At 58.4% G+C, this 14,015-nt stretch overlaps 1 protein-coding gene across 1 annotated transcript; it reads left to right on the top strand.

Annotated features, from left to right (window-relative positions):
* Positions 1 to 1,044: 1,044 nt before the first annotated feature.
* On the top strand, positions 1,045 to 2,708 carry LOC105811896 (signal peptide peptidase-like 2B). Its single transcript, XM_012646185.1, has 2 exons — positions 1,045 to 1,196; positions 2,339 to 2,708. The coding sequence occupies exons 1-2, from the start codon at positions 1,065 to 1,067 to the stop codon at positions 2,621 to 2,623; spliced, it is 417 nt and encodes a 138-aa protein (XP_012501639.1). The 5' UTR covers positions 1,045 to 1,064; the 3' UTR covers positions 2,624 to 2,708.
* Positions 2,709 to 14,015: the final 11,307 nt, after the last annotated feature.

Genomic DNA, 14,015 nt, shown 5'->3' with positions numbered 1-14,015 from the left:
TGTCACTTAAAATTTTGAAATAATTTCAAATTGATGCAAGGTTAGTACAAAGAATCTCCATATGTCTCGCTCTCAGATGTATTGACTGTTAACATTTCTTCACATTTCACGTAGTAGAGTCTCACCAACTTCGTGGGGACTTGTGTACAGTCCGCCCTCTGCATCCACAAGTCAACCAAACGTGGATCAAAATACGCAGGAAAAAAATTGGGGTCCGAATGTCCCCATGTGAGCACGGACAGATCTGTTTTCTCGTCATCACGCCCTGGTCAGTGTAGCAGCTGTTCACACAGCGCTGGCATCGCTTTAGCTCTTACGGGAAACCCAGCGGTGACCACAGCACACGGGAGGATGTGCGCAGGTTACGTGCAAACCCTGTGCCACTCGTGTCAGGGACTTGGGCATCTGTGGAGTTCGGTACCCGAGGGGTCCGGGGACGCCGGTCGTGCGCACGTGTGTGGCCTTGTGCACACACACAAGTCGCAGCATCCTTCTGGCCTGTGAGAGCAGCTTGCGGGCACCACGCCCCTGTTCCCCTAAATGCTTCCCTGGGTCTTTCCTTTTCTGTGACCAAGAACAGGGGCATCCTTTTCTGTGGCCAGAGGTTGGGTTTTCTAGCTACGTAGCTGTGTTTCCGTGATACTGTTTTTCTGACCAAAGATGCATAAACCCAGCTCCTTGGCCCAGCTCCTGGCTCCTTCCCTGGCCTCTTCTGAGATCCAGACTCTTCCTGCCACTGCGGCTGCTGCCCCAGAGCCACCTCCTCCCTGTCCCCTTCCTCACACCATGCCCTCTCTTCGTCCCTTTTTTCACCTCCCTGACCCCCGACCCCTCTCACCCGCTGAGGCGGGGGTGGGGTAGGCATGTGTCCCTGGAGGTGCCGGAAGGATCTGTGTGCCTGGGGACATGTGTGACCCCACCACCTGCCTCTCCCACCCCTAGTCCCCTCCATCCTCCGCGGTTGGTTCCTCCCCGCCAGCTCAGGGCATTCCTGTGGCCCCAGCCGGCCGAGGTGACACCCCTCTCTCCCTCCAGCCTACGGCATCGGCCTCCTGGTGACGTTCATGGCCCTGGCCCTCATGCAGCGTGGCCAGCCCGCCCTGCTCTACCTGGTGCCCTGCACACTGGTGACAAGCTTCGCCGTGGCGCTGTGGCGCCGGGAGCTGGGCGTGTTCTGGACGGGCAGCGGCTTTGCGGTGAATACCAGTTTGCTATGACTGCGAGAAATAATAACTAATAAGCCCTAACTAGGGTTAAAGTTGAGTAAGATCTCCTAGTATTTAACTAAGCCCCGCACCTGGCGGGTTCCAGGGTCGGGGCCCCCATGCCTGGAAGGTTTTGCTTTGGGCGCCGACTGCACGTGGCTCCCGCGCTGGGGGTGACCCGAGGGTGCACGCGGCCTGTCGGGTGTGGGTTTGCTCACCTAAGGCTGCTCCCCGAGCACAGTGACGCCCTCCTGCGTGGACTCGAGGCCCCTCTGTGCCTGCCATTGTGAATGCAGCACCTTGAGTTTGGAGGGTGGCCCTGGCCTGGCCTTCACGTGTGGGAACTGTGTTTCTGTGCCGGGGTGTCTGGGAGTGAAATGCACCGCCGCAGGGAGGGGCTCAGGGCCGTGTGTGGCTTTTGGTTTTTAAAACCCAGGAGGGAAAGGGTGGGCCCCTTCCTACCTGAGAGAGCATTAACCTAACAGGGACGATGGCACACCCCCCCCCCAACGCCCAGCTGCCCCTGGACACTGGGAACAGCTGCGGCAGGACCAGGGGCCTGCTCGGACCCTCTGGCATCTGGACAAATGGTCCCGTGAATGAAGTTCCCTCCGTGGGAAACGCCTCGTTCTCAGCGGTGCTGGTCACGCGGGGGCGAAGCCAGTCCCTCCTGTGTGGGTGGGAGAGCGTGGGGCGGGCAGAGACCCCGGTGTCACGCTGGAGCTGGCAGGCGCTGGAGTTGGGCCTCTGGCCCTCACTGGCCACCGAGGCCAGGGTCTCCTTTCCGGTGGGTGTTGCCTGGGCCACAAGAGTGAGGGGTCAGTTCTAGAAGGTTTGGGAGAAGCTGGGGGACCAGAGGGAGGAGGGGCAGGCCAGGCCCCTGAGCACTGAGGGGCGTTGGAGTCTGAGCTTTCTTCACGGCCACGGGGCCATGTCGGCTCCCGGCCTCGGGAGACCTCAGACTTCCCTCCTTAGCGCCGTGGCCAGGGCGCCGCCTCTCTCCCTGGGGCGCCTTGCTGCTTGCCCCGAGCCTGGGTCCAGGCCCTTTGGGGACAGTGGCTCGTTCTGCCCCATCAGGGGCTGTGGCTGTCGGGTGTCCTGCTGCTCCCTCACCGGCGTCCCTTCTCTTGCAGAAAGACCTACCTCAGCCTCCCTGGGCCCCAGCCCCTGCCGACAGCCCGCAGCCTCCCAAGGACTCGGACGCGCCCCTGTCCCCATCCCCGCAGCCTCCTGGAGAAGAACCGGCCAAGTCTCCCCCACCGGCCATCGAGCAGCCCCGGGAACCGGCCTCGTCCGAGGAGACGGGGGCCACAGCCCCCGCCCAGGAGCCCGGGAGCCCGGCCGGCAGCACCCCTGAACCCGCGGGCCGGGACCTGGCCCTGCCTGACCCAGAGGCCCGGCCCCGCGCCTTGGCCTAGGGGAGAGGGAGCAGGACTCGCCCACTGCGCCCGCAGGACGAGGACAGGCGCGAGATGCCCGCGGACTGCACCCGCTCGGCCGCCCCGCCCCGCCCCATGGTGCTCACAGCCTCGTGAGGTCCTCGCCAGCCCCTCACGCCCTACACCCCGCTAACATGGCTGCTGCAAGCCCCGGGCAGTGGGGTCTCACTCGCCCCGCCTTCCCCGTCCCTCTGTGGTGGCCGACGGCCGGCCAGGCAGGCCACAGGCGCGTCCACATCTGGTGCTTCCCTGCCGCTTCCCGGGGCGCTGCTCCCACGACGCCCTGCTCTTGGTGGGGGAGGAGCTGCTTCTGCGCCCAAAGGCGCCACTTTCCCTCTGGCCACGGCCCGCGCAGATTCCCTCTCACACCCACTGGCGCAGGCCTGAGACCCGAGGTTCCCGCCGCTGGATTGCAGACTCGGGGCTGGGACGGCCAGTGAGGCTTGGGGGTCGCCGACGGGCCTCAGGAAGTGGACAGGCTGCTCCTTCCCATCCCAGAGGCGCTGCGCGCGCTTCTCCCGGTTTTAATAGTCACGACTTCTGGCTCCGGTAGCGTCGCCGCGCGGGGTGTGAGTCTCAGGCTGCCCTTCTGATGGGCGGCCGTGGGCTCCCTGGAGCCGGGGAGGGGCCTGGCCGCGCACGGCACTCAACTTTGTCTTCCACGCCTTCGTTTCGCTCTGGTTGTCCCCGCGTCCCGGCCTCTGCAAGCAGCTTCCCCACCCTCCCGTGCTGGCACCCGCCCGCCCAGCCCCTGCAGCAAGCAGGCAGCCAGCAGCTTTTCATCTCAACAGCAGGGGTCCCCAGAATGTGCCGGCACATCCTGGAGCTGGCGCTGGGTCTTCTACCTCACCGACGGGGTTCTCTGGCGCCCACGGCACAGGTGCCCGTGGTGGGACCAACCGAGGCACAGCCGGCCACCAGGCCCCGGCGCCCTTCCCTGTCGCCACGTGTGGTCACTTGCGGAGCAGCATCCCCGCAGCCCCCTGCGCAGGCGCCAGGACCCCAGCGCCCTCGTGCCGCCCTCCCTGCCCACGAAGCCTCCAGACCGGAGTCCAGAGGGGGTTTCTGTCTATGTAAAACGACGGCAGGGACCCCACCGACGCGGGACAGCCCGGCGCCGCGGTCCCGCCGTTCCAGACGGAGGCATCCCGGGCAAGCCGGGATCCATGCAGGAAAATACCAGCACCAGAGACTTCAGTCCCATCTTTCCAGGGAAAAATGATGGGTTTTTCCTCAAAAAAAGCAAAAGGTTAACGTCTCTTTTCTGTGTTTCTTAAAAAGCACTGGGCGAACTGGAACAGGCGTGCGTGGACCTCCCCCCATGGCCGCTGCGAGGACGGCCTGGGGGCCTGGTGACCTGCCCGTGCCCGTCGGACTGCGCCTTAATTTAAGCCATTTCGTACGTGGGGCTGAGAGTGGAGGTTTTTCTCTCTAATGTCGGTTGTGTGGCCAATGTCGAGGAATCGGAGGCAGTTTTCTTCTTCGAGTTTCCGTTGTACGTGTTGCCTGGCTTCCGTTTGAGTCTCATAATTAAACACAGCTTTTGGTACCCTTGGCTCGGCCTCTCCTTCCTCCGTGGCGTGGGGCATGCGGTGTGGACGCAGCAGCCGGGGTGTGGGGGGTTCTCAGCTTTGCCGCAGGGGGCTGGTCCCCACCATGGGCAGATCAGGCTACTTGTCCCCGGGCTTCAGGCTTCACGGACCACGCAGTCCCCATCATGCTTCTCAGTTCTGCCCTTGTCGCTGGAAAGCATCACAGACCACGTGTGAAAGTGGGCGTGGCTGTGGCCACCATACGCGTATCGGTGGATACCCAAATTGGAATTTTATAGCATTTTCGCATGTCTCAAAATAGTCGTCTTTCGATATTTTTCAACACTTTAGAAATGTTAAGGCCCTTCTGGCGCACACATAGTCCCAGCACTTGGGACGCCGAGGCGGGAGGATCACTTGTGCCTGGGAGTTGGGAGTTGGAGACCAGCCTGGGCAATATAGCGAGACCCCGTCGCTAAAAAAAATAAGAAACGTAAACACCTTCTTAGCAAGCAGCTGTGGGGCAAGGTGCGGTCTTGGCCTCGCTGGCAAGGGCCTGGGTCAGTAGGAATGTGGGCAGCAGATGCATGGGTTTGTGTGTGTCCTGCACCATCACTGTGTCGGGGACTCCGAGAGCCACTCGACTCCCACGGATCCCTCCTTTCCATGGAGGAAAGTGGGTCTTCCAGAGACATGAGGACTCCTGTAGACCAGCCAGCTCCTCCCCCAGGCTCCAGCCCCGCCCATCCCCGCCCTGGGCCCCTCCCATGGGGTAGGGGGTGGGGGTCGGATCGGGGTCAGGGGTAGGGGACCCTGGTGGGGCCAGGGCAAGGCAGGGGCTCAGCTGGGTGCGGTGAGGCAGGGCATAGGGAGAAGGGGAGGAGAAGGGGAAGGAAGGGGGAGGGGAGAGCGCCCCCGCCACGCCCCTCCCCTCCCCGCCCCCGCGCGGTTGTGGCTCCCGGTCGTTCCGGCAGGATCCGCGGTGCAGCTTCCTTGCCTGCCGGGAGCCAGGTGAGTCGGGGGCGCCCCATGCCCTGCGCTTCAGTTCTCGGAGACCCGGGGCCGGGGCTGTATAGACATGCTGCCAGGTTGTGTGGACGCAGCCAGCATATGTGGACGCGGCTGGAGCACCCAGAGGGGTTCCCCTGCCCATCCACACCCTTCCACTCTTTTCTACCTGTGCACTTGGCTAAAAGCAAGTCCAGAGCTCAGCCTGGAGCCTCCTGGGGGCGGCGCGGCAGGAATCGGGGGGAGGAGACTCGGTAGGACCCAGGAGGGAGCACCCCCAAGAACCCTCCCCTCCCTCCCCAGCGTGTCCCTCCTGCCGGGAGGTCTTGCCCTCCGCGTTGCTTGTGAGTAAACACAAGTTGAGGACTTTTTTGGGGGGGGGCGACAATTTGAAGAGGGTGAGGTCAGAGGGCCTGACACTGGGGCTGAGGTGGCACCTGCTGGGGGGCTCTCATGACTTGGATTAACAGCGGCAGGAAAGCCAGGCAGGGCTCTGCGGGTTGTCAGCGCCTCCTCAGTGGTGCGTCCTGAGGGTCCTCTGCTGGCTGGGGACCCCAGCTCCCGTGGAGACCAAGCTGCCATCCCCGCCCCTGTGAGCAGCTGCCTTGAGGCTCCGACATCATGAGGCCCGTGGGAGCCCAGGGAGGTGGTGTGAGGTGGCCGCCTCCCCGCAGATCTGTCTTGCTGGTGCCGCACACCGGGCGGGCTGTGTGTGGCCGCGCGTGGCTGTGTATGACGGCGTCATTGTGCTTGTGTGTGCGATTGCACACTCTGTATGTGGTTGTGTGCGATTGTACGTAGTTGTGATTGTGGATACGAGCGTGTGACTGCGTGTGTGGGGTTGTGTACGGTTGTGTGTCTGTCGTGTGCAAGGTGCGTGTGGTTGTGTCGCAGCGTGTGTGCGGCTGCACTGTGAGACCGTGCGTGATTCGGGGATGGCCGTGTGAGGTCGTGCGTGTGAACTCCCCCTTCCTGCTTCGCACGACCCCTCTTGTCCCCGCCAAAGACAGTGGACATGTTTGCGCTCCTCCGAGGACAGCGTGTGGATCTGAGCCAGCGGACCGTGCAGCGCACCTGGAGTCCTGTCCTTAATGGGCACTTGTGTGACAATTGTCCAAAGTCCTCTTTGAGGAATCTGAATGTTTAGGGTGTAAAACACGGAGCTCAGAGAGCTCTTGGGGAAATGAGGTTGGTGTGGCCTTTCATCAAGGCCGCTGTGCGCGGGCTTTCTGGAAAGCCTGGGCGTCAGAATGCGAATCCCGTTGTCACAGCCACTGGTGAAGGGCTTTGGAGGCAGAACGAGCCGGCAGAGGCGGGTATTTCTCTGACGGTCCTGCCGCAGCAGTCGCGCTGACGCCGGAGAAGTTGGGAAGCTGCCGCAGCAGCGCCTGAGTGCGTGGATCTGGGTTTCTGCTCTTTCCCACGAAGGCCAAGGAAGGACAGACACACGGCAGGGAGGCTGGTGGCTGCGTGGGAGCGAGGGCGTGTGATTCTGTGCGAGGCTGTCGCAGGACGCTGTGCCTGGTGCTTGGGGAGGCAGGACCTGACCCCGGGCGTGGATGCCTCCCTCCTTCCCACCCCAGGGCAGGGTCTAGGGCTCTTGGCGCCCCTCCTCCCCCAGCCCTCTAGCCTCACCTGCCCCACCTGGAGGGCAGGGCTGGTCTCATAACAGAGAAGCCACCCAGCCTATGGGAGGATCTCGGAATTACTCTGTGTGTGTCCCGCGCATCTAAGAGGGAGAGGAGATGGCTTCTCCAAGCCCCAGTTTCCTCATCTGTAAAATGGGTAAACTCATGCCGGACCCCACCCACCACCTGCTGGGCTGACCGGGAGGGCTGGACGAACTACCTGAGGCCTGTGAGCCCGTCCACATCTGAGGCATCGACTTGCTGCTTCTGCGTTGGCACAAGCACATCGCATGGATGCCAGCTTGTGCCTTGCCCTGCAGGCTGTCCCCAGCCACTTATGTTCACACACGTGGCTCTGAAATGAACACAGAGGACAACAGATTCTGGGTGATCGGTGGATACCTGCACGAGGCCCCGTTTGTTGTTTTTTTACATGTTACCTTTCTTTCTTTCATTATTTATTTATTGAGACAGGGTCTCACTCTGTCATCTAGGCTGGAGTGCAGAGGCGTCATCACAGCTCACTATAGCCTCCAACTCCTGGGCTCAAGCGATCCTCCTGCCTCAGCCTCCCGAGTAGCTCGGACTACAGGCGCCACCACGCCTGGCTAATTTTTCTATTTTTAGTAGAGACGGGGTCTCGCTCTTGTTCAGGCTGGTCTCGAACTCCTGAGCTCAAGCGATCCTCCCATCTCGGCCTCCCAGAGTGCTGGGATCACAGGCGTGAGCCACTGTTCCCGGCCATGTTACCTTTATTCATTAAAAATAAAAAGTTTTCAGAATAATTTTAGTCTCGAAGACAGTAGAGACAGTCCCCAGATGTTAACATCTCACGCCACCCGTAGGACAGAGATGAGCGCTGAGGACTGGCCGTGGGCACAACTGTCTTAGCGGACTTTACCCGACCTCCCCGTTTCCCCCGCGAACCTTTCTGTTCTACCGTCCGGCCTGGTCTCCCGTGTTGCGTTTAGGAGCCGCATTCATTTTCCATGATAGAAGTCATAGTGATTGGACGTTTACTAATTTTTTTAATCTACACGTTTTTATCTGTTTTCCTTGGTATCTCTCACGTTCATCGGTGTCTTCCCTCCCACGCGGTCGCCGACTCCTCTTTCCTCTGTGCGCATTGTAAAGCCGAAAGAACATGAGATATCATTGCCACAGATAGTTTCCTCACAAACACCTCTTCCCATGAAAACCCAACAAAAAGTCCATAGACAAAAAGAAAAAAAAAAAGACCAAGGTTATTAAATTTCCTGTAGGCTCGCTGAGTGATTTATTTCATGAACTTGGGGCCACGGAGGAGGGGGAGGTTTTTCCGGCTCGATTTGGGCCCGAGGAGAGGGGACAGGGAGAAACAAGGGCTGCCTGTTCCACAGACGGGCTTTGGCTGCCGGGGGACCAAAGAGAGGCGGCCGAATGGGACGGGAGTGTCTGAAAACCGCGATCATCTCGCGTTAGGGGAAAGGAAAGAACGACATCGGCTGGTGGGCAAGACAGCTAGAGACCTGAGATCAAGGAGAAGAAATTTAGAAGCTCAGGGATGGAACTGAGGTGAACCTTTGGGCTTCATTGAAGTTGACCCTGCCTGGGAAAAAAGGAACCTCAAGGCCATGCTCCCCCTTTGAGAGGCTGAACCACGGTTTTAACCAACTAGACCACACCGGCCACTAAACCCAAAGAGAAGACTCGTGGCAGACAGGAGGGTGTGTGAGGCACTAAACAGGAGAAGGGAGAGATGGGAACAGAATGGGCCGCCAAGAGTAGAGCGTGTGGCTATTGGGAAGGAAAACAGAGAACCGGACAGAAAGGTTCTGGGGCCTGGAGTCCTGTGTATTAGTGACTGGTTGCTGCGTAACAAATTGTCCCCAGATTTAGCAATTAAAACGACTCATATTTATCTTCTCACAGTTTCTGTGGGTGAAAGATTTGGGAGTGATTTATCCGGGTGGTTCTGGCTCAAGGTCTCCAGTGAGGTTGCAGGTAGACATTGGCTGGGGCAGCCTCATCTGAAGGCTCAAGTACGGCTGGAGGAGCCACTTCCAAGCTGGCGCCCTCACGTGGCTGTCAGTTCCTCCCCATGTGGGCCTCTCCACAGCGCTGCTCGGGCTTCCTCCCAATATGGCCGCTGGCTTCTCCCAGCATGAGGGATCCAAGGGGGAAAAGAAGAAAACCACAGTGTTTCTGTGACCTACCCTCAGAAGTCTTATTGCATCGCTTCTGGTACATTCTATTCATTGGAAGCAAGTCACTAAGTCTAGCCCACACTCAAAGGGAGGTGAAGTATGTTCCACTAAGGGAAGAGAGAAAAGAATCCGTGGACATATTTTTAAACCATGACATCCCGTACCCACAGGCAAGTTGCCTAACTCTTCTGTGACCCTGTTTCCTCTTCAGTCAAAATACAGTTGGTGTCACAGGACAGCTGTGGTCATAAATGAAATATTGCATGTGGATATTGTTTAGTGCAATGGCCATCACATAGAAAATGCTTATCCACTTATTTTTATTAAAGGCGTTTTTCCCAGTGTCGCAGTTCCTGAGGAACGGTGCACCAGCTCTCGTTATCAGAGCGTAACTCGCTGGAATTGCAGGGCCAGAGGGGCAGGGGAAATAACTGCTCTCTCAGTAAACATTAGGCTGCTCCTCTCCGTTCTTGGTCTGATGTTAGGAATGGCAGTCGGAGATCAGCCCAGGGAGGTGAGGTTGGGTGGCAAGTTTTGTGAGCCTGGACAATGCCACGCTTGGACCAGGCTAGAGACAATGGTGGTGGCCCGATTCTGGAGATATCTTGAAGGTGGCCTGACAGTGTTTTCAGATGGACTGGATGGGGGATGTGACAGGGACACCAAGGATGACCGCAGGGGGAGTTGATCTGAGCCACCGTGAAAATGGAGCCACTGTCTGGCCTGGAGGAGACTAAGAGAGGAACAGGTGTTTTGGGGGAGATCGAGGCAGGATGCCAGGGACTCAGGTGCGTGTCAGGTCTAAGAAGCCTGTTGGTGATGGTATTTGTTTTCTACAAATTACCGCCAATTTAGCAACTTGAAACATGTCCTGTTTGTCATCTCATGGCTTTCTGTGGGTTGGGGGCCAGGACACGGCTTGGCTGGGTTCTCCGCTCAGGGTCTGACAAGGCTGCAGTCAGAGCGCTGGCCGGGCTGCGTCCTCTTTGGAAGGCTTGAATGGAGGTGGAGCCGCCTCTGAGCTCAGTCAGGTTTTTGGCAGATGACCGAGGGCTGAGCTTTTTGCTAGCTGCTGGGGTAGTGGCCACCCTTAGCTCCTAGAGGCCACCTGCAGTTCCTTGGCACAGCAGCCTTCACTAGGATGGCCACCACTTTTTACTTTTTTTGAGATAGGGTCTCACTCTGTCACCCAGGCTGGAGTGCAGTGGTGTCATCACAGCTCACTGCAGCCTCCAACTCCTGACCTCAAGCAATCCTCCTGCCTCAACCTCCCAAGTACCTGGGAGTACATGTGTGCACCGTCATGCCTGGCTGATTTTTCTTTGTTTTGTAGAGATGGGGTCTTGCTATGTTGCCCAGGCTGGTCTCAAACTGCTGGCCTCAAGGGATCCTCTCGCCTTGGCCTCCCAGAGTGCTGGGATCAGAGGCGTGCACCTCTGCGCCTGGCCAAGATCAACATTTTAAACAAAGACATCACTGTGCCAGCAGGTCTAGGGTCAGGGGCAGGTGAGTGAGGTGTGGGTTAAACAGGTGCAAGGTCACATCCTGTCTTTATGTCACATGTCCACATTTTGTTGGTCATGGATCTTTGGGCGTATTGTGTGACGATATGATGTATCTTGATGACTGAGGTTGTTAGCGCTTCTTTCAATTTCGCCCCCATGCCAGCATCCCCCTCGCCCCACCCTGGCCCTTGGCCCCGGGTGTCCTCCGCGAAGGCTCCGAGCCCAAGGCTCACGCTGCCTGTTTTGAAAACAGGCTCTGGCAAGCCTCGGGGTGGCATTAAGGACATGTTGGCCCTAAACCGAGACTGTCCCTGGCTGGCCTCCTCAGGAGGCTGGAAACAGACGTTGTTCCTGCTCATTCATGGTGACTCGGCTCTGCTCACAGCGTTACTTGGGCACCTCCTGGGGACCCCCAAACAGCTACAGGGACTTCCCAATGGGGGAAGATGGAAGGGGCATAGATCAACCAGATGTCCCAGTTTCCAGGTTAAAAGTAGAACAGTCCTGGGTGAACCAGGGTGATGGGTCACCCCAGGAGGGAGTCAGCTGCTCACTGTCAACCCATGGCAGTTGCATTGGGAGGAGGGTCAGCCCGCTGCCCACCTGGGCCTGAGCGTGCCTCGGTGGTGGCGTCTGTGGGGCCAGAGGCTGGTTAAGTCTCCGGCTGGATTTGGAGACATCAGTGTGGATCATTCACAATTTAGTCTTGTGTGCTCTGTCTGGGCTTTTGTTCTAAAGACCTTTCTTTTTTCTCCCCTGTATCGTGGCACGCGGTGTGGAAGCTTCTGGAAGTTTTACAGATCGTTCTTGTTGCTTTCCAGCTACATGTTCATCTTTGTGGTTTGTCTGGGGTGTTCTCACATATCTCTCAACCTCAGCTGGTAACGTATCCTCTGTTGCTCTCAAAAAACTAAATGACGCCTCATCTCGTCAAGGGCTTTCTCTGTCCTCGAGGTCACCCCGGGAGCCAGCAGTCGCCTTCTCGCGTCCACTCTTATTTCGTTTAATCGGCTATCTTCCCTCTCTCTACTCAGCCTTTGTATTTCATCCCCTCCCACCCCCCAATCTTTGCAAAAAATAAAACAAAGCCCAGGAGATATTCTGTAGTCTGAGATTAGCAGTGTGGAGGATGTTCCAGAACCTTCTCTCCCTTCGCCTCTCTCTGAACTGAAGCACCCCTAAATGGACTTCACATCTTGATTGGGTTATTTCAATTTAGAAAGATCCATGTTGTGAAAAATGTAGCTGGGACTGCAGGTGCCACCACACCAGGTTAATTTTTCTATTTTTAGTAGAGACGGGTCTCGCTCTTGCTCAGGCTGGTCTTGAACTCCTGGCCTCAAGTGATCCTCCCCCCTCAGCCTCCCAGAGTGCTGGGATGACAGGCGTGAGCCACCACACCCGGCCCAATTTCTTAATGTCCTGACCACCACTTGTTTTTTTAATTTAGTGCCTGTCCTTGCAGAAGTTCCTGCTGCCTGCTTCGGTGTGTCCACGAGCTATAAATCTTAATCTCGTAGGAAACAGAACCTCAGCCTGGACCGTGACCAAGCAGAGTCGGTGGGGGATCCGGCTCCGGGCGGAGCTGGTCTGGGGTACCCTGGGGTGTCTGCGGGGCCCTTCCCAGCTGCCTGCCCCACACCCCATGGCTCCCGGACCTCCTTCAGGGAGCTGACCTCATCCTCAGGATGGCGGCCAGGAGGGCAGCCATGGCCTAGGCCCACATGTGGCCGTGCAGGAGCTCCTGGAAAGAAAGCTTCGTACCCCCTCTTCTGTTAGTTCAACCATAAGACACGGATCTTGGTCTATAGTTTTCGGTCTTAAAAGTGGCAATTTTATACAGTTGAAACCTAAGGTTCCCAAAGATATTGGTGCCCTGTTTGAGTCACGCACAACCTCTTGGAGCAATCTTTGCTGGGGATGGAGGGGTAGGTACTGTGATTGGCTAGTCTGGGTCCAGTGTGGACCAGTCACTGATGGGGATGGAGGAGTGGCTACTGCAATTGGCTGGTCTGGGTCCAATGTGGACCAATCAGTGATGGGGATGGAAGGATGGGTGCTGTGATTGGCTGGTCTGGGTCCAATGTGGACCAATCACTGATGGGGATGAAAGAAGGGTGGGTGCTGTGATTGGCAGGACTGGGTCCAGTGTGGACCAATTGTTGATGGGGAGAGAGGAGGTGAGCACTGTGACTGGCAGACCTGGTGGCCAGGTGGGTGGGGCACCACAATTGACCACCCCACCAAGGACCCAGAAATTGGGGTGATCCTTTGTCAAAGAAAGGGATGCTGGGAAGGCGAGAGTGACATTGTCACCACACATGCCATAGAAAATTAGGGCTGAAGGGACAGAGCTGATCAACAAGCTGGGGAAACCAAGGCCTGGAGAGCTTAACCACTTTGCTGGGTGTCACGGAATGTGGCCATGAGGACGTGACATCGTGGACGGGCAGCTCTGACCCTCCTGCCTCCTCGTGGGAGGACCCTGTGCTGACACCGGGCCCCTGGGTCGTCCAGGGTAACCTCCCATCTCAGTGGCCTTAACTCAGTCCATCTGCAGAGTCCCTTCTGCCACGTGAGGTGCCACATTCACAGGTTGCAGGGATCAGGACGTGGACGTCTTGGGGGCCATCATTCCACCAACCACGTCTATAAAGCCACAGAAGCCAGCATCATGGAGCAGTCGGCTCAGGTGCTCTCTGGTGACTGGATCTCAGGGCCACGGGACCCTTGCTGGCACCTCCCGTGCTCTCTGCATTAGACCAGGACTTTGCAGTTGGCCACAGCCCGGTCCCTCCTCCCTCAATATGCCTTTTCCAGGAGGGGAGAAAAGTGAAGGCCGCTGAGACCGCTGCAGAGGCAGCAGACAGGCCCAGCGGGGCCACCGCTGTCCTCGGACGGCACCACGTCCCCTCTCCCTGGAACTTGGCTGGCTCAGTCCCAAGGTCGGGCAAGGACTCGAGGGCTGACCCCGGCTAACCCAGGATGTTCTCCCCATCTTAGGGCCCGGAACTCAGTCCCCTCTGCTGAGTCCCTTCTGCCATGTGAGAAGGGACCATGCACAGGTTCCAGGGAGTAGGATGGGGACGTCTTTGGGGACCTTATTCTGGGGCCATCAGACCCAAGCAAAATGCCCTTTCTAGGAAGGTGCCCAGAGACAGGGTCACAGTCTTTGGACTGAAGAGTCTCTACTCTTTCTGACATTCGTTTGGTTCAAAGGGAGATGCTGGAGCCTGATTTCTCCCTGCCGGGCCTGCCAACTGCAGGATGCGGTTTCTCCGGGGGCCTCCGAGGAGGGCCCGCGGGGTTGTGCCGGGGCAGAGACGCACCAGTGCGTGTCCGTCCCAGCTGTCGCGGGAGCCTGGGGAGCCAGAGTCGTCTCAGGTGCGCGGCCGCCTCGCGCTGCCTTCTCTTGAGTTTCCTCGTTTGTTCATAGATACCCGCTTCTGGCTCTCTGAATTCTGGATATTTCTGTGTGGACACAGGCCAAATGCATCCCACAGTGGGCGGCC

The sequence above is a fragment of the Propithecus coquereli genome, unplaced genomic scaffold (genome assembly GCF_000956105.1).
Source record: "Propithecus coquereli isolate 6110/MARCELLA unplaced genomic scaffold, Pcoq_1.0 Scaffold241, whole genome shotgun sequence".
Classification (NCBI taxonomy): domain Eukaryota; kingdom Metazoa; phylum Chordata; class Mammalia; order Primates; family Indriidae; genus Propithecus; species Propithecus coquereli.
This window is presented reverse-complemented; position numbering and strand designations above follow the sequence as displayed.

What these genes read in the sequence shown, in the direction of transcription:
- LOC105811896 (XM_012646185.1), top strand. Translation starts at nt 1,065, where the DNA reads ATGGCCCTGGCCCTCATGCAGCGTGGCCAGCCCGCCCTGCTCTACCTG. An exon ending in GGACGGGCAGCGGCTTTGCG is followed by an intron (nt 1,197 to 2,338) that starts GTGAATACCAGT and finishes CTTCTCTTGCAG; the next exon opens with AAAGACCTACCTCAGCCTCC.